The 27091-nt window shown below is 29.4% G+C and overlaps 2 protein-coding genes across 10 annotated transcripts; one reads left to right on the top strand and one right to left on the bottom strand.

Moving 5' to 3' along the window:
• Positions 1 to 3113: 3113 nt before the first annotated feature.
• On the top strand, positions 3114 to 16948 carry LOC137835961 (regulator of telomere elongation helicase 1 homolog). 9 transcript variants are annotated; one of them, XM_068644738.1, is made up of 25 exons: positions 3255 to 3386; positions 3471 to 3538; positions 4227 to 4483; positions 4801 to 4949; positions 5991 to 6072; positions 6204 to 6351; positions 6570 to 6726; positions 6998 to 7281; positions 7432 to 7477; positions 8456 to 8600; positions 8685 to 8839; positions 9540 to 9631; positions 9713 to 9811; positions 9919 to 9987; positions 10284 to 10370; positions 10513 to 10572; positions 10658 to 10773; positions 14128 to 14185; positions 14257 to 14362; positions 14497 to 14555; positions 14651 to 15008; positions 15108 to 15241; positions 15620 to 15765; positions 16143 to 16273; positions 16456 to 16948. In XM_068644738.1, the coding sequence occupies exons 3-24, from the start codon at positions 4338 to 4340 to the stop codon at positions 16216 to 16218; spliced, it is 2772 nt and encodes a 923-aa protein (XP_068500839.1). In that variant the 5' UTR covers positions 3255 to 3386; positions 3471 to 3538; positions 4227 to 4337; the 3' UTR covers positions 16219 to 16273; positions 16456 to 16948. The 9 variants fall into 9 exon arrangements, with proteins under 9 accessions (XP_068500834.1, XP_068500837.1, XP_068500831.1 ...); XM_068644733.1 differs by lacking the exon at positions 3471 to 3538 and having other exon boundaries at positions 3114 to 3386; positions 16573 to 16948; XM_068644736.1 differs by lacking the exon at positions 3471 to 3538 and having other exon boundaries at positions 3114 to 3386; positions 16570 to 16948.
• Positions 16949 to 19264: 2316 nt separating this feature from the next.
• Positions 19265 to 20963, bottom strand: LOC137835963 (transcription repressor OFP14). The gene has a single exon (XM_068644740.1). It carries the CDS (start codon positions 20371 to 20373, stop codon positions 19582 to 19584), a length of 792 nt encoding a protein of 263 aa, XP_068500841.1. The 5' UTR covers positions 20374 to 20963; the 3' UTR covers positions 19265 to 19581.
• Positions 20964 to 27091: the final 6128 nt, after the last annotated feature.

The following is a 27091-nucleotide window of genomic DNA, read 5'->3' as shown; positions in this document are numbered from 1 at the left end:
TATCTATTAGGTAATTTTTAATTATTTATAACATTATTCAATTATCTATAATTGTATCATTATTTTGAACAACAGAAGGAATGTGAACGATGTTCGTGTGAAATTGAAGATTTTAGATGATAAGTGATCTTGATATAAAAATACGTACAATATATCATTAACTTCACTAATGATTTCAATCACGTAAATTAATGCTTTATATTGTGAAAAACTTAATAAAACATTTAGTAATATATGATGAGTTTTGACTTTTTTAAGTCTTAAACTTACTCTAAACTTGTGATTAAAGTGATGTTATAAAAAGAAACTTAATAAATATAATTATTATAAAAAAAATTTAAATAGAGAATTTACATAGGGTAAACTGGTCATTCAAAAAATAATATTTTCAAAACTCTCAGTTCCTTTTCATTTTTAACATGACTTCTTTTTTTCTTTAAATTATCTCAAATAATCTTCATGAAATCAATATACTTAAATAGTAAAATAAGTTATACCAAACAAAGTGTAAAATCAATTGTTTATTTTAAAAGTAATTTTTACACCCTAAAATCTAGATAAAAAAAAATCAAAACAATGACTAATAAAAAATAATTTCACAATATCTAATAATAAAAAACAAACCTAAAATATTTATGAAAAATAACAACAGAAAACTTTCCAGTATCAACAAATATGAACAGAAAAAAAGTTGGATAAAAGAAACCACCCTAAAGATTCGCCACCACAAGTTTATATTTTGTTTAATTACAATATTATTTTTTACATAGTCAAAATAACACTAAAATAATTTAAATATGATAATTAAATATCTGTAATTTAAAAACAATTAAAATTAAATTAAAATATTATTAAAATGTGACTTTACAACACTATTAAAAAAAATTATTGACTAATGAAGCAATGACTCTGGAATCATCGAATCAACCCTGCATTGGGAAACTTCAAAGAAAATGGTTGTTTCTTTGTTTTAGTCAAAATAAATTTCAGTGCATTTTCACTATCCACCTACTCGGTTGTCATTTTCAATATATATTTAATTTGATTTAATAATATTTTTTTTCAAAACTAAAATTTTGGATAAATAACTTATAAAATAAAAAATAACAAAAAATTAAAAACTGAAAAATGGTCAATTCTATTTTCTTAGAGTTTTAAACCTAAAACTACTGTTTTTACTGGAATCAAAATAAAAATTTCAAATAATATATATTTGTAATTTACATTATATATATTGTATTAAAAATATAAATAATATTTATATATAATTACTTTGATGATATCCGTAGAAAACATAATTTTTTTATTAATGTAAATGTATATGTTATTTGATTAATCAAGGTTTGTTTCAAAGCATAAACCATGGTGATAAAACCCCACTTTTGCATATATAACAAATTTTATTTGTTTAAGCAATTTTTGTATAGAAACATATAAATTTTACACGTTAACCTTTTTTTAAAAGTAAATTATTCACAGTTTTACTTTATTTTGTTTGTTAATATTATCTAACTTGGAAACATATATATTTGTATTTTAATAATTAAAATATATTTTAAAATGTATTGTTAAGATTCTAAATTAATGTGATATTGAAAAATATTTTGTTTCTTGTCTTTTATTTGTTGTTATTAGATGTTTCAATTATTATTTTTTTATTCTTTTTACCAGTCTTGATGGCAAACAATGTCTTTACACATTAGATGATTCATTATCACTGCATGTTTTGTTTGAACAATTTGAAGAAGTAACTATTGTTGATAATATTTAACTTTGAAATATATTTATATATATATTGATATTGTATTTTAATAATTAAAAATATATTTTAAAATGAATATATTTATTTATATAATTATTTAATATATATTTATAAAAACAATATTTTGTAAAGGTTAACAAATATGAAAAAATAATGAACAATATATTGAGGGTTTGGTTGAGGAAGTGTGAAAAAAAATGAGCTAGTTTATTTAAGCAGCTTTGAGTCAAGTGTTAAGGAACTTATGATAAAATTTGATTTTGATTTCAAATTTAAATTAAGTAGCAGATTCAATTTTGATTATCTAATATCTTATTTAAATTGTATATATATTTTAAATTTATTGCATATTATCTTATTGAATTTAATTAGACTGTTTTGCATTTGATTATATAATATATTATTACAACTTTATTTGTAGAATGATTTATGATTTGATTTAGTTTTAATTTAAAGGTGAGTGCCTAATGTTTTCATGTTTAATTTTTATTTCTAACGAGTAAATAAATGAATTAATGCATTTTGATATTTTTGTATGATCCCGATAAATAAATGGTTGATATTCCAGTACACACCAGTTCTTAAGATACAACATTGATTAATATTTTTAAACACAAGATTAACTAATCATCTAATTAGCAATTAAAATTATTCATTTTCAATTTATCCATAAGATATAAAAATTTATAATTTTGTGTAAACTTTTTAATCTCTTTAAATTTTATTGAGACATCTATTTACCTAAATTATAATGTTATTTATTAACAAAATCTTAGAAATAATTAACTAATTCTCTCAACTTCTTCTTGTTGATTTGAACTTTTTATACTCGATCAATTAGTTTTAACTTTGTTATATGAATTTATTTTTGACTACTAGATGCGGCGGGTTAATTATCGATTTTTAGATTCAATATCACTATCGGATGAGTGTATACTTGTAAAAGATTTCGATAATAAAAACAAAATTAGTTTGTTCATAAAAAAACATTTTACTTACCTATTTATAATAGTTGTTATTAGACTTTAATTTGATTTTTACTTTTTACAACTTACAATTATTAAGTATATTTTAATTGTTTTTGGTTTATTTATTAGATTTTCATCCAATATTATTTTATTTTATTATTTATTTATATTATTTTAACTTTCTATATTCTTGCTATATTCTTACTGCCTTATCAATTTAATTTAAAAAATGGTAAATATATTATTTAGTTTCTGTAATATCATCAGCTAGATTAAATAATATTTTTTCCAATTTAATAATTAAATTGACAAAGTTTAAGAACTATTTAAATGACCATTTAACTTTTTAAATCTTTAAAACAGGGTTCAGGTACTACTACACCACGACGTCGTTCAGCGATATGCAATGAATTGGCGGGAAAATTATCTCATTCTATAACTGGCGCCAGTGGGTTCTCATGTTAGGGTTCATTGGTGTATGAAAAGTTCAAACAAAAGAAAAGTAAGGTAAGTGTTTTCTGATTTTCTTGCCGGAATCGAGTGAAAACGAAGAAATGCCGACCTACAAGATAAGGGGAATCGACGTAGATTTTCCGTACGAAGCGTATGATTCCCAGATCGTTTACATGGACAAAGTCATTCAGTCACTTCAGGAGGTAACGATTTAGATTACTTTTTTTTCGTTGGAGGTAGATTTGTTCGAGTTGCAGTTGGGTACTGAATATGGGTTCTTTTATCAGTGGGGATTCTAATCTTGATTCACCATGTGGTAGAAGAGTTCGCTGGTAACAATTTAGAATCTACTTCAGTGAGTTCTAATATCTTCTTAAATATGGAAATATGAATTAAGGTTGTTGCAAATTTCATTTGCCAATTGGCGAGAGTGATCGTGTTCTTGAAGTTGTATTTATAAACTTCCTTTTGGATAAATTGAATGTGATGCCGCAATGTTAATGTTAATACTTGATACTAGATAGTTCGATAATGACTTGGCTCTGTCGTAGATTAATATGTATTCAAATGATCCGTGGTTTACCATCGAATCAGTATAATATCGGGGTGTTCTCATCAGAATTGGTATAAAAAGTTTTGTATTTCCCGAGTTCTATTCAGTATTGATATTAAAAAGTTTAAAAAATAAAAAAATTATCTAATTCTTGAAGTGTTTTAATTAGTATTGGTATAAACGGTTTTAAAAATAAAAGTATAAAAATTGTAAAAAACGCTATTAAAAAGATTGAATTGTCTTTGAAATATTTGACATGGATATGCATCTGGCAGTGTTATGACATTGCATCGCTACTGTATAGAAGTTTTTGTGCCTTTTAGATTTGAAGTCATTATCTGCTGCTGTTTACCTTGGTTTTGTTTTCAAGTGCTCAATGCCTTGCTATTACGATTCACCTATGGCATCTGTTTTCTATCATTTGTTTACCGTTCAGACTGTGATTTTATTAGATACTGAATGAATTGTGCTGTGTGTTTTGGCATGGCAGAAACGTAATGCACTATTGGAGAGTCCCACAGGAACTGGAAAAACTCTCTGTCTTCTCTGTGCTACCTTAGCATGGCGGAAGAGTTTGGGTAGTTTCACAACTGGTGTGAGCATGCATACTGGTGACAAATCAGAGGGTAAAAGTGATGTGTCACTGTCACAATCTGAGTCCTCAACATTCTCTACAATTGTATATGCTTCACGCACTCACAGCCAAATCCGTCAAGTAATTCAAGAATTGAAAAGAACATCTTACAGGTCATACTATATATTTAGGAATTTTTTTCTGTTTTTGTATGGTTTTGCTGATTATTAACTTGTCAATGTTGATGATAATTGATTGTGTCAATATCATGTGAATTTACCATTATCTTGCACTTCCTCAGTTTTTATTTCCTATATCTAGTTGGTGATATTGGTCCAGAGAGAAAAAAATGGATTCTGTGAACTATCATGGTTAATATTTTGTGTGTACTACTACTACTTATGCTGAACCAAATAAAACTTATTGTCTGCAGTTTTTATGATGATTAGTATGTTGGGCCTAAGCTTACCTGATATTTATCAGTATGCAGGCCTAAGATGGGAGTCCTGGGATCTCGGGAGCAACTATGCATTCATGATGAAGTGAAATTACTTCGAGGAAAAACACAAACAAATGCTTGCCGATTCCTCTGCCGTAGGCGTGGGAAGCGTCAATGTAGCCATTTTCATCAAGTTGCGGGTAATTTTGGAAAAAAACATTTCTATGCATACAATATGGGTGCTTATATATTACGTGTGCACCTTATTTTTCATTATATGTGTATCAGTAACCCATATTTAAAACTTAACATGTAGATTATTTGACCAAATGAATGTTCTCATACATGTTGCGTGATCACTCTTTGTACCACGGATTGCCATAATTCAAATGATGAACAAGCATAAACTTACAACATACCAGATTTTATATTATTCTTATTTGTTTATTTATTATTATTGTTATTAATATTTTATTTTTCCGTTGTCACCTTGATATGCTATGTTAACCTGCCTTAATTATGGACACCCTTGGCAATTTGTTGCCTCATATACTTCATCGTGATAGGTGTGAAGAAGTGGATACAGTCCCACATTAACTACAAATAAGGTTTGAGCAGTGGTTTACAACTTAGATAATTCTTACCTTATAAGTTAATTTAGATTCTAAGCCCAAATTCTAAAAAGGCTATTTGTGTCTAATTATTTCATACAAACATATAGTAACTTATTGATCCAGAAAGGAAGAATGATTTATTTGGTCCTTGAAATTCTGTGATGAGTTCAAGTTAGTCCTTGAAAGTAGTTTTTAAATTTCATATTCATCTTTCATTTTAGATAAGTCTTTGTAATACTACTATTGAAATTAAATTTAGTTGGTTTAAGTTATCATTAAAATGCAATTTAGTCCATATATGCAGGGACAAATTTCATTTTAATGATACCATACGCGAACTGTATTGAAATGAAGGATGAATGTGAAGGACAAAGGTTACTTTTAGTTTATTATCATTTAGGCACTACTTTAATACGGCCACACGCTTTTATGGACCAAATAAATAATTCTCTTCATATAAATTCTCCCTCGTGGACTAGGTACTCTGAAGCTCAAATGATATCATGTGTGTAAGAATAAGATATAATGTTTATGGAGGTTGCTGAAATCTACATATCATTTATGAACTATTTGTTAAGTAAAATCATTGCGACTTATCTTAAGAATGTTGCTAAAATTTTGTTGCAGAGTACTTGAAGGGCAATTCCCATCTTGGAGAAGAGCCCGTAGATATTGAGGATTTGGTCGATATTGGTAGAAAATTTGGGCCGTATGTTTTCTCAGCTATGCTGGCTGTAACCATAATTTATCATCTTAATGGGCAATTTTGTTTGCCTCCTTTTCCTTCTCTTCTCTCTCCAAGTGAACAATTTTGCCTTAATTTGTGTCTGCTTATTTCAGGTGTCCTTATTATTTATCAAAGGAGCTCCACAAGTTTGTTGATATATTATTTGCTCCATATAATTATCTTATAGATCGTGGATATAGAAATTCTCTGCAACTTTCTTGGAGCAATAGTGTACTCATATTTGATGAAGCTCACAATTTGGTAAGAAGACATTACAAATTTGTCAGAAATTAAGATCTATGCATAGACTTTAGTTCCATTAAGTGTAACCTGTCTTTGCTATGTTCAATCTTGTCCTCTTTCAGTGCTCTGCTATTATGTATTATTGAAATTTTATTCATGCTAATGTTACTACTTTCAGTCTGCTGTGTTACTGAAATATATTCAAGCTATATAATTTGCTTGTTATTTACTTGCAGGAAAGCATATGTGCTGATGCAGCCTCCTTTGACTTGCCTTCTTGGCTTCTAACTACTTGTATTAAAGAGGCAGAAAGTTGTATTGACCTTTCTATAGAAAGAAGAGATAAATCAAATGATAAGTCACAAAATCCAGATGATTTTGCTATCCTTAGAGGTTAGCTTAATCTTACAGAATGCCACTCAAATTCCAATTTTTCTGACAATATCACGATGCATGCTTTTACTCAATTTAACAGCATTATTGAGAAAATGATATTCAATATAAACCATGTTTGTGTTTACTGGATTTTTGGGTGCAACAACCAATTGCACCTACATGCATTTCTTATTTTTTTCTTTTCAGATTCTGGTCTGGGTACGCCAAAAATAGTAAGCCATATATATTTTGTCATCACACGTACAGATTAATATTTTCTTTCTTGCAGCACTTCTTCTAAAGCTTGAAAAGTGTATTTCTGAGGTGCCTATCGAATCTAAGGAGTTGGGGTACACCAAGCCTGGGCCTTATATCTATGAACTGCTGGCTGATCTTAACATCACGCACAAAACTGCTTCTAAGCTAATCGGTATAATTGGTGTAGCTTCAACACTTCTCCAGGAACATAATCAGCAGAAATCAACTGGCACGGTCTGCAGGTTGGATAGAATAGGTGAAATTCTTGATATTGTGTTCAGGGATGGAAGAACTGCACATGCTAAATATTATCGTGTAAGTATTGGACTTTATTGTATCCAAGTTACACTTCACAGGATAGTTTTTGTTTGTGTTGTCATTTTATGATCACTCCTTTTTTTTTTGTATTTTTGCATTTCTATGGATTATATCTTACTTGGAGCTTTATTTCCCTTTGCATAAAAGGTTCATGTGCGGGAGGTTGAGGCTTGGGCTGCCAATGACTCTAAAGGTAAATTGAGACTTGTTTGAATGTACAAGATTTCTCAATGTATTGAAATAATCTTTTTTCTTTAAATACACTCCATTTATTTTTCCTCTATCAACTTTCAAAAACTTACTATTTACTAATACTATAACTTTAAAACTGACCAGTTTTATTTAACATGTTAAGGAATGCTTCATAATTTATGTGGACTTGTTTATTGTACAATTTGCGATTCTTTTTGTGACAGTTTTATATTCAATTATTTTTTATCCATTATTGTCATGAAGTCCCACAGCACTTGCCTCAATTCTTGAAGTGAGGCTTATATATTTGTTGGGCAGCTTAGCTTAATGTCAATTTGATTTAAGATGAAATTTGACATGGCATTAGGACCTATAGCTCGTCTTCTTAAAGTGTCCTGTTCTGATAGACTCGCCTGTTCTGGTAGACATTTGTAGAAGGGGTATTGGGAAGTCCCGCCTAATGTGGCTCAGTTCTTGGAATGACTTATATATTTGTTGGCAACTTTGCGTAATGACAATTGGTTTTACAATGAAATTTGACAATTATTGTCATTGTACTTCATTAAATTATCCCCTAGTCAGATGTGTTTGTACAGATTATTGCTGCTCTTTTCTTTTTTGGAAAAATAATGTTTTTATTTTTATTGTGCAAAATATATTTTAATGTTTAAAAGATATGGTTGATTCTGAAAGCTTTTAGGCCTGGCCTTTTGGTTTATATTTTTTTGGTGTTGGAATGTGAAGAGGAGTTGGATTTATAAATTTAACTCTGGTTGGTTACATGATACAAGTGATACGCACCAAGAGGAGGAAATGTTTCTTGTTGAGCTTTAGTCTTTTTGTAAATGAAGCTGTTCCTTTCATTATACATACATTCTAACTTGTTTCCATTAGATCTGTACAGTGTTTTGTAACTTATTTGTCCCTGTATGTTACATTCACAGTTATGCTAATATGTCTTGTTGTTTTGATGCTGCAGGCAAGGTGTCAAGGACAATCAGCTGGTGGTGCTTTAATCCAGGAATAGCCATGGAAGACTTTCGTAATAAATATGGGGTTAGATCTATTATACTGACTTCGGGCACATTATCTCCTATGGAGTCTTTTGCTGAGGAACTGAAGTTGTAAGTTCCTTTGTTGCTAACTGTGTTTTCATCAATAATATATTAGTTGCCATTAACAAAAAGTATTGGTTCTGGTAATCTCAGAGACTTCCCCATCCGGCTAGAAAATCCACATGTAATAACCCCAAATCAGATATGGGCGGGTGTTGTTCCGGTTGGTCCTTCAGGATATACTTTTAACTCCTCTTACCGCACTCGTGATTCACTACAGTACAAGCAGGACCTTGGAAATGCAATTGGTATTTGACCTGCTTATGCTGTACTGAATTTGGCAAAATGAAGTTTATGTAATATTTGTCTCACCATTTTGATAATTGCATATCTAGTTTAAAAAAATGGAGTTGCACTATTTTGGTAGTGAAAGCCTCATTAGTGAACGGAGCATTGCATTTTTGTTACAGCTTTCTGCTTTTATACCCCAACCTATTTCAGATTTTGGAGTGCTTTAAAATCAACATTTTTTTGAGTCAAACATATCTAGGCTTCAGATACAAACATGATTTTTGATGGTCTTGTGGATCATTCCTAGAAAGGTATGTGGTATAATTCACACTATTTTAAGATGGACTTGTGTAACCAGTCCTAAATAGGAGTGTTGATTAAGTAGAGGTTAAGTTGTCAATGTCATGATTTGATAGTTTATGCTCTGTTCTAGTCATTGACCTGGAGATAGATGTGAGTGTTTGAGGCATAATGAGGCCTATGAGTGGAAACCCAATGAAGATTTCAACAAGTTAATATTATATAATTTGTATTCATGACTTCATTTGTGTGGGTATAATTTCATAAAAACTAAAGAAAATTCTATATTCCAGATTGAGACACCAGAGCCTACAAAATTTGGAATAAGTAGCTTGCATCATTATCAAAAATTGATGAAAAGACTTGATGGGTACTGTCATTAACTAACCATAATTTCATTTCTATGTTGTATTCCAGTAAATTTGGCCCGAATTGTTCCTGATGGACTTCTTGTATTCTTCCCATCGTATTACCTTTTGGACCAAATCATTGGTTGTTGGAAAAGTGTGGTAAGATTCATACAAACCTAATGAAAGATAAATTTGTTTGGTCAAGCTATGGTACATGGTGTTGAGGTTTGTTATTTTCAGAGTAATGAAAATTCAATGTCAATATGGGACAGAATTTGCAAACACAAGAAGCCTGTTATAGAACCTAGGGAATCTTCGTCATTTCCTTTGTCGATTAAGGTAACACTTTTATGTAACATGGTGAAAACACATTCTTCTATAATATACATTTGGATACATCATATCCTAAGATGTGCCTAACTTGACCTTTATGCTTCTCTGTATAGGACTATATGTCTAAGTTGAATGACACCTCAACCACTGGAGCAGTTTTTTTTGCTGTTTGTCGTGGGAAGGTAGGACTTAATCATGAGTTGAGAAACAACCTTCTGAGTTGTTCTCATAGGAATTCATTTATTATGGTATACAAAATACTGTAAGGTGTAGTGGTACCTGGTATACAGGAGGACCTAAGGGATGTCAATATATTTGAAGATTTTGGGATAGAAGATCATTTATATAATATTAAAATATTTAGTGACATTTATAATTAAGGGAGAATGGTTCATAAAGGCCAAGCACTATCCTAGAAATTGTACTACATATTCATAATGCCTCACTTAGATGTATTTGTGATTGGTTATTTTAATAGGTAAGTGAAGGATTAGATTTTGCTGATCATGCTGGAAGAGCTGTGGTAATTACTGGTTTGCCATTTGCGACAAGTACTGATCCTAAGGTTTGATTATCTTTTCCCATTCTTGTATGTTATCTCATTCATTAACAATCCTAACTCCAAATAGTTCTCTTGGTATTGTCTATTAATTATGCATGTACATGTACTTATGTTTGTTATGAAAATTCACTTTTAATCACTATAGGTTCGACTAAAACGAGAATACCTAGATAAACAATCTCGTCCAGAGGGAGAACTGTTCAAGGTTATGTTGGTTTACTTGCATAAATTTTGTACACATCAATGCAATATGTATACAAGTATTAATTATTTGTCTTGTACTTAAATAGGTTTTAACGGGAGATGAATGGTATAACCAACAAGCCTCCCGAGCTGTGAATCAAGCTGTTGGGCGCGTAATTCGCCATCGCTATGACTATGGAGCAATTATTTTATGTGATGAAAGGTTTTTACCTTGAGTTAATTTGGTCTAAATATCCTTAAAATACATGGGTTTTATTTTATTACTAATTCTCATTCTCTCTTTTGTGTATTACTTCTTCAATGAAACATGGATAATTTGCACATCAGAGATTTGTTTTGGTCCCAACAAATTTTTGTTGATGGTTTTTTGGGTGGCTCTGTTCAAGCTATATAAGCCGAATGCAATATAAATGTAAATTGGTTAGTGTCATGATAATATGATACAAACTAATTTTCATTTTGTCAAAATTATCTCATAAATATCTTGATGTATATGTTAAATGTAACTACTATATGGGCTTTACCCATCTCTTTGTATTTTGAGACACTTATTCAGGCTCCTGTATTGTAACAACACACACATAGATTATTTTTTATCTCTTCACCATATATCTCAACATGGTATCTAGAGCCTAAACTAGATTTGTGATTTCCCGATGGACCCACCGTTCATTGTCATTATAATATTCGACCTCTTTTGCCACTATTTTGCCATTGTCTTTTCTACTGTTGTTGTCGTCTCTGCTTTTGCCATCATTGTCGCTGAGGACACCACTGTTCAGATCGCCTCCGCTAGATGATCATTGTTCCGTCGATCCTGCATCCAATGGAGCAACAATGCTTTTGCCATCATTGTCGCTGAGGACACCATTGTTCAGATCGCCTCCGCTAGATGATCATTGTTTCGTCGATCCTGCATCCAATGGAGCAACAATGCACCTTCACACTTGTTAACATGTCCTTCTCGTAGGTTTGTTAGTCGCCATTTGTGGTGGTGTAATTGTTGGTGTCGATCTTGTTGTGATGTGTTTTTCCCGATTTAGTCTTGCTTCTGGGATCAAAGCTTGATTGAAGTTTCTCACCTTATTTGGAGACATTTTTCTCTCTCTAATATGCAATGACTTCTCCTAGTGTTGCTTGTTCTTATTCTTCTATTTTTACTAATTACATCAACGTTCCTTTGTCCTTTGACAAGTTAGATGAAACTAATTATGACACTTGGATACTGATCTAAAACTTTAGCTTAAGGGCCAAAATTATGTTAACCATCTTACATAAACAACAACCTAATGAAAAATATCACTTTTGCTGGTCTCGAGTTGATTATCAATACTTCCCTCGAACATATATTTCATGCCCATGACATGTTTTGGAGTATGGGAACAAGCTTGATTACTGTACACAAATGACACATAACGTCTCTTTGGCGTTTGTCAAAATCTCTTGAATGTTGTCACTCCCAAATGTCTTAATGGTTCATTGGTTGAATATTGGGGCAAAGTACTTGGTCTCCTTCATGACTTTAATGAATTGTTGCCTCTTGCTTCTACTCCTACTCAAGAATTCGAATAACACTAAACTTTCCAAAGAATATTTGGTTATTTGTTAACAAATGTTGAGATCCCTGAATATGCCCACTTTGACTTTTGCTTGGTCCACCCTCTTGCGCATGCTGTGCAATTAATCCATTGAGATACCTTCTTCTATCTCCACTAGTGACTCTTCAACATTCATATCTCAATGTGATGATCACAACCAACTCACAAACCTAGCAAGAATTGTCCCAAAAGTGATAATTGTTGTTAGATATTATTAGATATAATTAGATATTATTTGATATTATGAGATATTATAGATATTGTTAGATATCTCATATTTATGTAATGGGCTTAGCCCATATGTTTCTTTTCCTTTTTCCTATATAAACATAACCCTATGTGTTCAGTATACACAAGGGATTTACCCTATTCTTTATTTTCCTTTAATATGGTATCAGAGCCATTTTGAGCCTATCCTAGCGAGTATTTGTTGGGCTTATCAGGCCACCCGCTATCGGACCATCCATAATATATAGTCCCACGCACGACTTGGCAGTCTCGGCGTGAGGGGGGTGTGTTGGAGATCCCACATCGCCTAGAGATTAGAATCTTTCATTGTATATAAGTGGGTGCAAACCTCAACCTCATGAGCCGGTTTTATGGGGTTGAGTTAGACTTAAAGTCCACTTTGTAATATTGCCATAAACTAGGTCATATAATTGAAAGGTGTTATGTATTACATGACTGCTTTTCATTGTTGGCCTCTTAATCAGTCGGATGTCAGCATGTCTTCCTTTACAGTGATTTGCTAGAGGAAATTTGTATGGAGGAACCTCTTGGTTTTTTTTGCTTAGGGGGAGTCTTCCATATTGTTATGTTACTTTTGCAAATCTTTATATGGTCTCAATCAGTCGTCTAGAGTATGGTTTGGTAGATATAGTGAAGCTGTCCAACAATTTGGTATGAGTAGAGGTGAGGGAGATCATTTTGTGTTTCATCGTCATGTATGTTGATGACATTGTTCTTATAGTTAGTGATCATCATGACATCTTTAAAATAAAACAACACCTCTTTTCTCATTTTCAAACAAAAGACCTTGACAAACTTAAATATTTCTTGAGGATGAGATAGCACAATCCAACAATGGAATTGTCATTTCTAAAAGAAAGTATGCATTGGATATTTTAGAGGAAATTGGACTAATAAATTCCAAGCCCATTGACTCACCCATGGATCCTAATTCCAGACATCTACCTAGACAAGGGGAGTCATTGCCTGATGCTGAGAAATACGGAAGATTGGTTAGAAAATTGAACTATCTCATAATTACACTTCCCCGACATTGAAGTCACTGTGGTACACCAATTTCTAAATTCTCCATGTACAGGACATTAAACTGCAGTTATTCGCATTCTGAAGTATATTAAAGGTGTCCCTAGAAATAGTTTGTTATATGGTCACAATAATCACACTCGTGTTGTAGGTTATTCAAATGCAGATTGGGTTGAATCTCTGTTTGACAGGAGGTCTACCTTCGGATAGTGTTTCATTTTTTGGGACAATTTGATCATGTTGAAAAGCTAGAAGCAAATTTTAGTTAGAAGATTTAGTGGAAACCCTAAACCCTAAATAATTGGAAGATCTTAGATTTGAGTATATATGTAAATAAGCTTGGTTCATATGATTTATGTGTCAACTTGAGAGGGAGGGTTAAATGTAACTAATATATGGGCCTTGGCCCATCTCTTTGAATTTGAGACACTTATATATATATACATGCTCCTCTGTTGTAACAGTTACACATAGAGAGATTATTTTGTCTCTTCACCATATATCTCAACAATATACATTAGTAATTCAAACGCCAACTAATAAACATGTCATGGTCCTAGTTATAATTATTCTCTTATTTAGTAAATATCAGTAGCATGTTATATTACAACCTAAGTATTAATTTGGCCTTTGTTGTTTTTACCCATTTTTGCTGAGGGTTATTCTTAGTATTGGAGTTGTTACAGGTTTTCACATCAACAACGCCTGTCCCAAGTCTCACGTTGGATACAGCCTCATATAAAGGTGCTACTCTTCACTGAAATTGCCGTTTTGGATTACAAATTTTTTATACTAACTGGTTTCCATTATTGCAGTGTTTCTCAAGATTTGGAGAAGTCGTTTTCACTCTAACTCGGTTTTTTCGAGATGTGGGAACTCAGTGTCCTACTAAGGTGTCTTTGTTGGAAGCTAAAAAAGAGGGTCAGTGTCTTCTAGTACTACATTATGTTGGTTGTGTCATGTCATTTCTTTCAATTGTAGTTTCCCTTCTTTTATATATTTATTTTAAATCATTTTTCTACTGATATGATTTAACTAGACCATTGCTGATACAGGAAATCTAGGAGAATTAACGTCATCAGAGCAGCATATTGAAAAACTTTTTTCACCTATGGTAACCCCTTGATCACGCATTGTAATTATGCTCATTTTTTCAGTCATATAATGCTATTGTTTGGCCCTTCGGTTTGATAATAATTTTTCTTGCAGACCACACCAAAGGCTCAAAATTTCTCTTTGAAAGCATCATCTTTGATTGATACTAAAAAAGGTCATGCATCATTCCTGGGAGAAATCATGCCGGCCAATCGCTCATCTCTTTCTTTTGACAATTGCAAGACTGTACACTGTAAAAGTTCAAGTGATATTTCCGGCAAGGTTTTGCTTGGAAGGAAGACTCTTCTATCATCAGAATGTGAGAGGGTTGAGTTGGCTGATAGTTGTCATCTTGGTGAAAAATCAAAGGATACACCAATAGCACCTTGTTCTTCCAAGAAGCGTAAATTTATGTCAGGAGAGTACGACTTAAAGCAATGTTTTGGAAATTCTAATGAGCATTCATCATCTGGTACAAATTTTCTGAATCATAAAGCTCTCATTTCAGTTTCTAATTATATTAATTATGGTACATGAGTAGATTTATGATATGGCTAGTCAAAACGCTCAGGGGTTGTAGATCTAAGAGATAAAGATGGTGTGGCCTCCAATAGTGTTGAATTGACTAGACAAAAAGGCAACACTCCTGCTGATTCCGTGCCTTCAGTTGGTGATGAAACCCAAGGATCAGCATTCCTTGCTCAGGTAGAATTGTTATTTGTGATACATAAATTGCATGTAGCCTCAGAAAGTAGGGAATGCAATAAATGGAAGTGAAACTAATTCTCTTTATTATTAAAGCTAATATGCAAGAAAGTCCAATAAACTGTAATTATAAACATGAGCTATAAGGACAATCAGATTTTGATCATAATTCTTACACAGTTTAAACTCAATTTCTGTTTCCAATTTATTTGCTGATGTGCAAGTATTCTTGGGTCAGTTTGCATTTAATTGTAACAGAATTTATACTTGGGCTTGGATTTTGTTATGAGGCAACATGGTGTTGCAATTTGATGTTCCTTTATATTGATACTGATGACAAGTTGAGTAAGGATATTTTGTATAAATTGTGCCTTACAGGTTCGAGATAAGCTCAGTGCTGCGGAATACATAGACTTCGTGGGTTGTATGAAGGCACTCAAGACCAAAGCAATGAAAATTAGCGAAGTTTTACAGTGTATTTCTAGATTGTTCTCTGGACCTGATAGGCTACCTCTACTTAAAAGGTATCCAATGAAATTATAATATTTTAAGCAACCTTTATGGCTTTGAACTGTTGTCCTTTTTATACCATTCATCCCCAGTCACTATGTTATTGAAAGTTCTTGATGTAACATATATCCTTAAGATTGGTTGCAATTCATGTAGCGCTATTGTCAAGTTTAATTATAATGCATGAGCCAAGTCATTCGATATTCTCACTGCAAAGTGTAAAACGGGGTACGTGAAAGAAAATGACTGATTCCTGCACTCGAGATTGCCACTTAAGACTCACTTCCTTGCATGATGCCTTTTACTTGAAGGAAATATATTTCAGACTTTTGATCATATTGAGATTCCCGACGTTGAATCATCTCTTTACCTTCGTCATCTTGTTTAACAGGTTCAAAGATTACATCCCAGCAAAATATCATTCTTTGTATGAGCACTATGTTGAAGAAAAAACATCAATCACGTGAAGACTTAGGTGCCTTCTTGTGACTATCATCTGATAATTCGTCAGTTAAAAACCAGGTGATCTCTTAAGTCTTGGCATCTTTCTTGGATTGTTATTGAAGACGTGGAAAGGAATGAATATTAGTACATTACATAACAAGACTAGGAATGCGGAGACACGTGAAGAAAATATAAATTAGATATTGGTATTTCTTCACTCATAATTTAATAGACAATAATTTCATAAATGTTTGCTTCAGGAGTATTAACTTCAAACAGATTATTCATTGGCATGTATACTTCATAGCATTGAATGTGACAAACATGTTGAGATGAGGCTTCTTGAGATTTGATGTTTGACCTATGTGGATCAGCAGCAGATGATATATTTAGGAATCAGTTCGTCAAAAGAATGGCCAGTGAATTTTTTTGAGGGCCAGACAAGCAAGCCCTTTGATAACCGGCTTTCATGAAGCATCTTTTTCGAATGTCGTGCTTCGTGAGGAAATGCATTGTTTTTTGATCATTAATTTTGTTTAATCTTCATGGATTTATTTGTACATAGGTCTCCATGAAGTTGGTGAATATTGTAATTGAATACATTAATAGTTTACTATGTCTTTTTACTTCCAAATAGTTAGTAATGTAGATTGAGTTCCTTTGATAGTCAATAAACAATGCGAACAATATGTTAAAAAAACATTTATGATTTGTCAGAGTATTTATTATCTATACGTGGTGTTGGTTTGGCAACTTGCGAAGAGTTCAACTTCCCTTCAACCCAAGTGTGCATTATTTGGTGCCGGGAAATTATGTCTTCACCCATACAGGTACATATTCATTCAACTTCCTGCACCAATTCCAATGAACTGTGTTATAAGTATTCGCTAGTTTTATTGATGATTATTTTCTATTGGAATGTTTGAGTTTAAAGTTGCATAGTGTGATGCTAAGTGAGATATAACTCAACGTAATGTCTGAGTTTAAAGTAGTTTAGTACGATGCTAGTTAAGATATAACTTGATACAATGAAGTTAAAAATAGTTTAGTGCAATGCTAGTTAAGATATGAGACAATTTCTTCATGTACCATATCAATTTTAACTTGCATCCTATCAATTTTTAAAATTTCCAAAATTACCCTTATTTTGGATTTGAATAATAAATATAATTCAAAATTAAAAAAAAATACATTCTTGATTAAAAATCCAAAAACACCAAATTTAAAATGCATTTTGGATAAAAAAAATTGGAATTCAAAAATGTGTTTTCAAAATCCAAATCCAGAATATTTCTGCATAAAGGGTTTTCGAAGTAATTTTCATCTACATTCTCATTTTATTTAAGATTATTTTCATCATTTTGAAGGGATTTTGTCATTTTCAATAGGTGAATTAACATGGTGTAGGGAGATATGACTTCCAGAATATTGAGCTTTAAAGCAATATATAACACAATAATAGTACTTTTTTTATGATGTTGAGGTGTTTGATGGTAACATTTTGTTCAAGTTCATGCATCAATGACCTAATTTACTATCATTTATGAATAGTCATTTTTGAAAATACACTAAATGTTTTAAATTAGTGTTTTTTCATATCTTGAAATGACATGATTGTTGTTCATTTCTTTGAAAGTTATTCTCAAATATCAATGAATTAATAGAAAGACACGACCTTTTATGTTCAAAAGTGACTCTTTTTGTTTGAAACAATTTCTCTCTTTTTATATATATATATATATATATATAAAGACATTTTCTCATTTTGTTTTTCTTTACCATCAGGCTTTTCTATTTTATTTACCTTTTTCTTTTTATCGTGTTTAGTTCATGTTGAGTTTAAATTATTCTTTATTTTATAAATAAATTTTATTTGACATTCCAATAAAAAAAATCATTTAACAACATTTTTTAGAATAAAATATTATACTATAATAAATCACCTTTAAATTTTTTATATAGAATTAGTATAAAGATATCATTACGTATTCTCAGCAGGTAGGTTAGCTATCACATGAGTATGACTTTTATGGCGTTTAAAAGAATAGGGTATAATAAGCAAAAAAAAAATTGTTGACACTCAAAAAAGTAAAACACATAAGTTGACAAATTATAATAATATTTTAAATTTAATATGATTAAGATATTAATTTATTGAATTGTTAAATGAGTGTTTGTTAATGTGTGATTTCAAGATATCAGCACCCGTATAATAATAATCTTCGTCAATTTAACTTGTTGAGACACTGCATATGCTAGGGTCAACCATGTGTCCCCTATAGAGATACACACACTAAAAGTGTTGATAAAAAAATGTTATATTTAAATTATATATTAACATTATCACAATCATTATGTTAGCAACAACTTATTAAGGTGTTGATTTTCCAAGTGAATTTGCTCTGTAATTTGGGCAAATTATAATTTACTTCTTTCCGGTTTCAGTTCATTTTTTGCTTAACATGAATCAATTGCTTTTTTTTTTTCACGAAAACAATACTCTTTATCTAGTTGTTCACAGTGTGATAAGAGAATGATACCTTTTAAGAAGGAAAATTCACAACCTACTTAGAGAATAAAGAAACGTAAACTACAATTTGATTGATAAAGTTGATGCTCTTGGTAGATGTTATTGCACAAATAAAATTATTTGATTTTAAATATCTATAAATCAATTGGCTTAGAGTATCTTACTAATAAGAGTATAGACGATTTAAAGTTCAAATCATTCAGAATAGTCAATAATAAGTGTATTTTTAGTTTAGTGTAATCTATCTTTTTTTCTTGTATATTCCATGTTATATATCGAAATTTTTATCATATTATCTGTCATATCCGATCTTATTATTGACCTAATTCAAATATTATCTCTTATTTAAGATTAATTATTTTGATATGACATTAATTTACTTATAAATATTAAGATCAATAGGTAATTATGTTATTATGTGAAGTCGATCTCGGCCATTACTCTAAATTTCACTTATTGTGAATTTTTTTTTCCAATTATGATTTTATCACCATTTCCTAATTCTTGAGTTTATTAGGTTGAAACATGCTTGACTTATATACAAAGCTAGAAACCTATGATAATTCCACATTCACTCAAAATCACAAAATACAATTCTTAAGCTATAAGCAAAGTGTGCACATTTTTGTTAACAACACACAAAATCATCATGGTACAACTTACTTTATGTGAAGTCTGGGAAAAATTAAACATCGAAAACAAGAGTTCAAAAATCAAACCCATGATCTTCTTGAACCTCGTCTCATGAAAATATCTTTGGCATGCTTTTCCAAGAACACTTTTTCTTATTTAACCCTTGAAGCCTAACCCCCACTTGACATAAAAATTTAATGGTTATTATTGCGTTCTGAAAAAACTAAAACCCTAACGTTACGTTTTTGGTCACAGTCCTAACGGTTCGAACGCTACGTGGCTTGTCGGAAGCCGGTTCGGAATTGCTCCGCCGCATGGCGGCGGCGAGATCCACGAAAGCACCGAGGATGAACTTGTGCGATTTTTTGCGGTTGAGGTTAAGGTAACAGAACAAGAGCTCCTCCATGAAATCCCAATCAACCACCCCTTCGTGCTTCTTCACCATTTCTTCCATGGAGCCTCTGAAATCCTCGTAAGGGCTGGTGGAGTGCGACAAGAGAGCGATGCTATCATCCGGAAGAAGCGCGTGATCCGCACGCGCCTTCTCGTAGGAACCGGAAGACGAAACATCGTACAGAGTCGAAACGGTTGAGACCGATCCCACCTCGTCACTGGTCGTTGTATTCGTGGTGTTTGTGAAAACGTCCTCCACCAGCGACCCACGAGGATCACGCGGCGATGTCGTTTCTTCCACTTCGCGGTTTTCGTATTCACCATCGAAGACCCTTTTGCTGTTTAAGGTAATTTCTTCGTCGTCTTTGAGGTAAAGCGACTTGAAATTCTCGAAGAGGAAACGGTCAACGTCTGCCAAGGTGGCTGCATCGTTGTTGTTGTTGCGAACATGAACATGGTGGTGATGGTGATGATGACGAGGTTCGTTTCCGCCGCTGTACACGGCAAAGGACGGTGTCCGAGGATGTTTGCAACCAGAAAGAATCCAATTCTTGGAGGGTAATCGGATTTGAGGACGAGGGCTTTTGATTCTGAAGAGGTAATCTCGAATTTTCTTTGGCATGTTTCAGAATCATGTGTGATATAAGGAACTGTGATGAGTGAGATTGAAGAAAGGGAGTGTGTTTATAAATAAAAGGAACATGAGAAAGCGAAAGAGGGTTGAAAAATTAGTTTATTGAATGCTATGTGTGACACCAAAGAACATGCTCAAAATCCAGATTTATTAAATGAATTTTTGGTTAGGGAGAATTTGGTGAAACGCATGAACTTGGTTTGGTTGAGACTTGAGAATCATGCTTCTTGCCAAATCCAATTGAAAAGTAGAATAATTTCTTCAACACAATCATCATCTTTTTACCACTTTGCACATCCACAAACTATGAATGTGGTTATTATCTCTTTCTTTTGCTTCTTCTACATCAATAAGTGCCATAGATTGAGGTGTTCATCGTCAAATCAACCATGATATTTATTTTGAGTCAATGCATCACTAACTTGAAACTTTTCTCTAACTTTAACTTCAAAAGATAAGCATTGATGATGAATTTAGTAACTCTTTCGTGTCTTTAACTTATTTCCTCGTGAAATGTTAATGTTCTTGGTATATAATATAAGGTATAAATGTCAAAGTGTAACATATGATAAAAAACAATAAAAAAATACCTAGAAATTGTAAATAATGAAAGTATTTATACCTAGAAATTATAAATAATGAAAGTATTTATACTAGTATTACTAGAAAATTATTAAATAAAAATCAACTTTAGAGATAAAAAAAATTATTAGTTTCTATATTGACTAAAATATATACTATTTTAGAAACTAAAAAAAATTATTGGTATCTAAATTATTTTTATTATTGTTAAATAGTTTCTAAATTGGTATTTAATTAGTTGGTAGCTAAAACGTAGGTAGCTAATTAGATGTCAATTTAAAAAATATTTAATAATAATAGAAACTATTTTAGATACTAATAATTTTTTTAGTCTCTAAAATAGTATCTAATTTTATCAATATAGTAACTAATTATTTTTTATCTTTAAAATTAATTTTTATTTGATGATTTTAGTGTGTAAACTTAACGTACATATAAAAAAAAATTAGCTACTTACATTTTAGCTACCAATTATTTAGATTCTAAAGTTGGTATCTAAAACCTTGGTATCTAATCAGATATCATTTAGAAATTATTTATCAATAATATAAATTAATTTAGATAACAATGATATTTTAGTCTATAAAATAGTATATAATTTTATTAATATAATAACTATTTATTTTTTATTTTTAAAATTAAATTTTATTTGATGATTTTATTGTGCAAACTTAACGTACATATAAAAATGTTTATTATCTTTTATTAGTTTTTTTAGTCTTGTTGTTGTTGGTGTGAAGTCTCTATATGGGACTTAATTAAAGAGTTTGACTCTAGTTTCACTTCAACTAGGGATATGTTAGTTCTTTATTAAAATATGTTTGAAACATTATTGTTAATATTCTCTGATTTTGCTTTTAAAGATTATAATGAGACTACTATATATATACATGATTAAAAATTAATAGGATTTTGATAAAAAAAAATATTTTGATAATTTTAAAATTGGAATGGATGCTGGTCAAATGATCCTATTAAATAATGCTTTGTACCTATTAAACTTTATTCATTTAACTATTGAATATTTTGATATTAATTTAACGATTGCACACATTCAATTTTAAATAAATAAAACATTTGTAGTTATGTAACTATACTCTATTTTAATTATAATTTAATAAACACCTTATTTATACGTTAATTGAATTATTTAATAGAGTATGTCATAGTTTTAAATTGTATAAAAATATGTAAACTTAATCTACTTGGTAAAAATATATCCCATCATAGCTCTTAATACACTGTTAACGTATTTTTATGATCAAATTATACTTTTAGTCTTATAAGTTTCTGTTTATTTATTAATTTTGTTTTTTATCACATGTCACTATAGAAAAATCATTAAGCATTTTTTTTTTAGTTTATTTGAAATTTAATTAATTATCAATTTTTTAATTATCAATTAATTTATATTCTAAAGTTGGTAGATAATTAGATATCAATTTAGAAACTAGTTTATAAATTTTTTTATACTAAAAATTATTTTAGATATCAATAATTTTTTTAATCTTTAAAATAATATTTAATTTAATCAATATAATAAATATTTTTTTTAAAATTAGTTTTTATTTAATAATTTTCTTGTAATATATATACTAAATTGTATTAATTTACTTTTGGAAAAATAATTATTGCATTTTAAGAGAGAATTTTGAATAATTTTTTTATAATCCAAGACATGAAGTTTTAATGAAAACTATGAATATTTATGAAAATTTTAAACCAACTAATAATTAAGGTTAATTTAGTATACCGGTAATTTTTTAAAATTAAACTAAATTAGCTATTTTTATTAGTGTCTATACCTATGTTAGAATACCACCTCATATTAATTAAGGATTAAAGGGAATATTTTCAAATATTTATTCCTTGAAATCTAAAATATTACTACATGATAATTGTTAAATAAAATTAATTTTAAATTAAATATTAATTAATTACTATATTAAGTAAATTATATATTATTTTTAAAACTAAAAAAAAATATTAATATATAAAATAGTTTTTATTATTAACAAAATTTATAAATTATATTTTTTAAATTGGTATGTAATTATCTAAATTCTTAGTTACCAACTATTTTCAACTATTTTACATTCTAAAGTTGATAATAAATATTAATTTAAAAAATATTTTATAAACTTTATTAATAATAAATTATTTTATATATCAATGATTTTTTGTTTTTTTAATTAAATTTATATATAGTTTAGAAAGATAAATTAAATTTTAGATAAAAAATATGAAAAACAAAACTGAAACTTGTATACATAGATATAAAAGAAAAAGGATTAAAAATATAATTTTGAAATATTTTATTATTATTACTAATTCCTAGGCCTAGTAGCTAGCTTTTGATAGAACCAAGAGGCAATTTGAATTACTCTTCTATTTTTTATACTTGCTTCCTCAAAAACGTCTAGTCATTTAATAATTTTTTAATGATTAATTAAAAGCACTAAAAGATCACTAATGTTACATTAAAACAAATAGTCCTGAATAATTAATATTTTCAATTTTTTAACGTATAGTTTTTATTTCACTAATTTCACTAATTCAGTATTTAATTATAAGTTTTATTCAATAACGTCTACATTAATTTAATTTCGTAGAAATAATTCTAGATATATACCAACTAGTCATAAAATTAGGATAATAGGTATTAATCTATTTTGCTTTTAGTGTATATCAACTTAATTTATTATGATTATACTTCGTTAAAAGTTGAGTTAGTTGAAAAAATATGTGATCTATAATAATTTTTAAGTGTGTTTATTAAAAGAAAAATTAATGTTAATATATAGTTAATTAATTTTGGAAATAATTTTTATTTTTTACCTTTTCATTTAAATTTAAATTTTGTAAAGATTAATTATATATTAATGTTAATTTTTTCTTTGATAAATATACATGAAAAACTATAATATATTAACCAAGTCCAGACAAAACTGTAAAATTATTTTTTTTACTAAAATTGTTATTATTTATATTGTACTAAAAGTAAAATATCTTAATATTTATTATATCGAACTGATTATTTACACTAAAAATTATAATTATATTATTAACTTTTATAATTAAATGACAATGAAAAACTATTTTAGACATGATACACGACCATTGATTTCTTTTTAAAATATTATTTTTGACAGTGCAAAACCAATAATAAGGAATCCATAATAATAAAATGAATTTATTAAGCCATCACTATAATTCTTTTAGTTAATTAAAATATAAAATATGTCTATTTACCTGCAATTTATACTGTGTATTTTAATAGGAGATAATTGTAATGTATCAAAATGTATTAGTGAGTAGATGCGTTAGTATTAAAAAATTATTAAATAAAAAAAATTTTAAAGAATAAAAATAATTAGTTACTATATTGATTAAATTATATATTATTTTAGAGATTAAAAAAATTATTAATTTTTAAATTAGTTTTTATTATTGATAAATAGTTTTTAAATTGGTATCTAATTAGTTATAAATGCTTTAACTACTAATTATTTTATATTATAAATTTGGTAAAAATAACTTTAGTAACTAATTATAATAATATTAAATTTCGAATATATAAAACACGATCCTAATGTGAGAGCATGAAGCATGCTGCTGCAATGTTCTCTAATGGTAATAGTTGTTGATGCCATTGCCATGCATCTTTATTTTAGGTTTTCATTGCAATTCTCATCATTTTCAAGATATCCCACATTAATGCTTATTTCCTATTCTATCACATTTCATTTTAGAGTAAATGTCTTATTGCTATATAAGTTTTTCAATTACTTTTTCTATAAATGTTTGAGCTTAATCTAGGTAATTAGTTAAAAATTGATCATCTAAACTAATTTAGTCTTTGTCTAGAGTTTAATTGTTTTTTAAGTACGTATTGTTTTAGATCCCTAGATCTTGGTGCTTCTCTTGCTCATCTCATTAATTTTGCAAACTCCATTGATGATATTTTGAGGCTGAAGTTTTAGAATAAGATTTTTGTTTAGTTGGAAGGGTTTTGGTAGAATAGTATTGGCAAAATAAGAATTAATTATCTCCTTAATTGGTGTAGATACAAAATGGACATCTGCGAAAGAAATAAACCAATGAAATAATGACACTGAGAGTTTTTAACGTGGAAAAACTTTCTCAATTTGAGAAATAAAATCCACGAGACCTGGTAGGTAGGATTACAATATTCGTATATTTATTTCTCTCACACTGTGAGGATAACACTCAATCTTACTCAAAAAGATGGAATACAACATCTCTTTAACTTTTTATTAGGATTTCTAATTTCACACTGTGATGGATATTAATCATCTCTTTTACTTTGTATGTTGCTATTTGCTAGTCTTTTTTCTTCCTCACAGGTCCCCTTTATATAGAGAGTGATAGGAAGACTTCTCACATAAAGAGATAGTGGATAATTAAAACTCATCACTTTTTCAAGAGAGAGTTATAATCTCAAGGCTTTTGAAATGACCATCATTAAATATATTCAATGGATCAGTTATCAAGATTCATTGATATGGTTCTCATTAAAAAGGTGAGATTCTCAATATATAATTATAAAGTTGCATATATGAAATTTGAACTAATAGTTGGAAGTTTTTTTTTATATATTTTAAAGTTAAAGAAAATTATTATATTATTAAAAAGGAAACTTTGGGCTCGTGTGGCCCTATTTCATAGAGGCGGAAGCAAGGGAAGGTTATACCCTTAATTTTATTTTTAAATGTACTGATAAAATATAAGAAGAAAAATCCATATATGCTTTTATCACAGAAAAATCCAAATATGATTTTATCACAAACTATTTTCTTTATTATAAAAAAATTTATAAAAACATATAAATGCAATTTTATTTTTTTTCCTTTTTGGTATAGTCAATTGTTATAGAAAATCTTTTTTTGTGTGTGCGTTTGTATTGAAGTGTATTATTAGTATTTTAAGCAAGGGAAATTGTTGAAATTTTCTGTTTATCACAAATGATCAAGAACAGTACTTTTAGTCAGAAATATTTTGAACTAATTCTACATTTCCTTAAACAAACTATTAGGAGTGTAACTGAGGTTAGGTTGAATTTAGTCTAATTTTTAGCCAAACCTAAGTAATTTTATTGGATTGAATTTGTCTTTCAAAAAACCCTCAAAATTAAGAATTTTGAAATTTCTTAAATTTTTATGAGGTAACAACAATACTTATAACATAAAAATATAAATAATCCTTAAAGTATTCAAATATAAATTAATAATTATAAACTAGATTTAACTTTAGTAGAACGCGATTTCAATAAAGAATGTAAGGTATGAAATATTTACTTGAAATAACATGTATAATATAATAAATTTACTTAATATTCATAGGACAATATAAATAGTTAGTGTTTACATAAGTTTAAGATCTTCAATACGTGACTCACTTTTGTTTTGATTATGTAATCATTTTTTTAAGGATTACGTATCAGAAAGGTTATAAAATTTTGATTTAAGTTTCTGAAAGAACTATTTATTTATTCTTGTTCCTATTATTTTGTTAATTCGTTTGTTCCTATTATTTATTTATTCTTGTTCCTATTATTATCCTTAAAATATTTTCAGTCTAATCTTTTGGTCTCTTAATTTATTTTCTACCACAACAGTGAGTATATCTTATCATACAATTTAGGCAAAAAAATTCTTCACCTCCATAACTCCTTAAAACACTTCTATATTAATTATATTGTGAAAAGAAAGTTTTAACATTTTTAAATAATCTAAAATGAAATATACCCTTATCTTTTTAAATAACCTTTCACACCACATACTTCCTTTTCAGTCTCATACATGCCTTCCAGTTGAGGCATTTCGATTTTTCTCTAGTTGCAGCATTTGAGAGATTAATTTCATCAATTGAGCGTGAGTGAGAGGGTTAACTAGAAGATTCCATGTATTCAATCTTTATAAGTAAATATTTTTTTTGCACCTTATTGGGTTTTTTTTTCCTGAGTTTTGTGCCTTATATTTTTTTTTTAAAAAGCGAACGAAAGCATAACCAGCACTACTAAAAACACCACAAAACTTATTTCAATTACCGATGTTTACCACCCGTCACCACAAACAACCACCATCACTTGAAAATAAAAAAT

Source organism: Phaseolus vulgaris, chromosome 5, assembly GCF_000499845.2.
Source record: "Phaseolus vulgaris cultivar G19833 chromosome 5, P. vulgaris v2.0, whole genome shotgun sequence".
NCBI classification, from domain to species: domain Eukaryota; kingdom Viridiplantae; phylum Streptophyta; class Magnoliopsida; order Fabales; family Fabaceae; genus Phaseolus; species Phaseolus vulgaris.
Note: the sequence above shows the minus strand (reverse complement) of the source record. Positions and strands in the feature narration are given on the sequence as shown.

What these genes read in the sequence shown, in the direction of transcription:
- LOC137835963 (XM_068644740.1), bottom strand. Translation starts at nt 20,373, where the DNA reads ATGCCAAAGAAAATTCGAGATTACCTCTTCAGAATCAAAAGCCCTCGT.
- LOC137835961 (XM_068644733.1), top strand. Translation starts at nt 3,285, where the DNA reads ATGCCGACCTACAAGATAAGGGGAATCGACGTAGATTTTCCGTACGAA. An exon ending in CACATGCTAAATATTATCGT is followed by an intron (nt 7,282 to 7,431) that starts GTAAGTATTGGA and finishes TTTGCATAAAAG; the next exon opens with GTTCATGTGCGGGAGGTTGA. An exon ending in TAATGAGCATTCATCATCTG is followed by an intron (nt 15,009 to 15,107) that starts GTACAAATTTTC and finishes CAAAACGCTCAG; the next exon opens with GGGTTGTAGATCTAAGAGAT.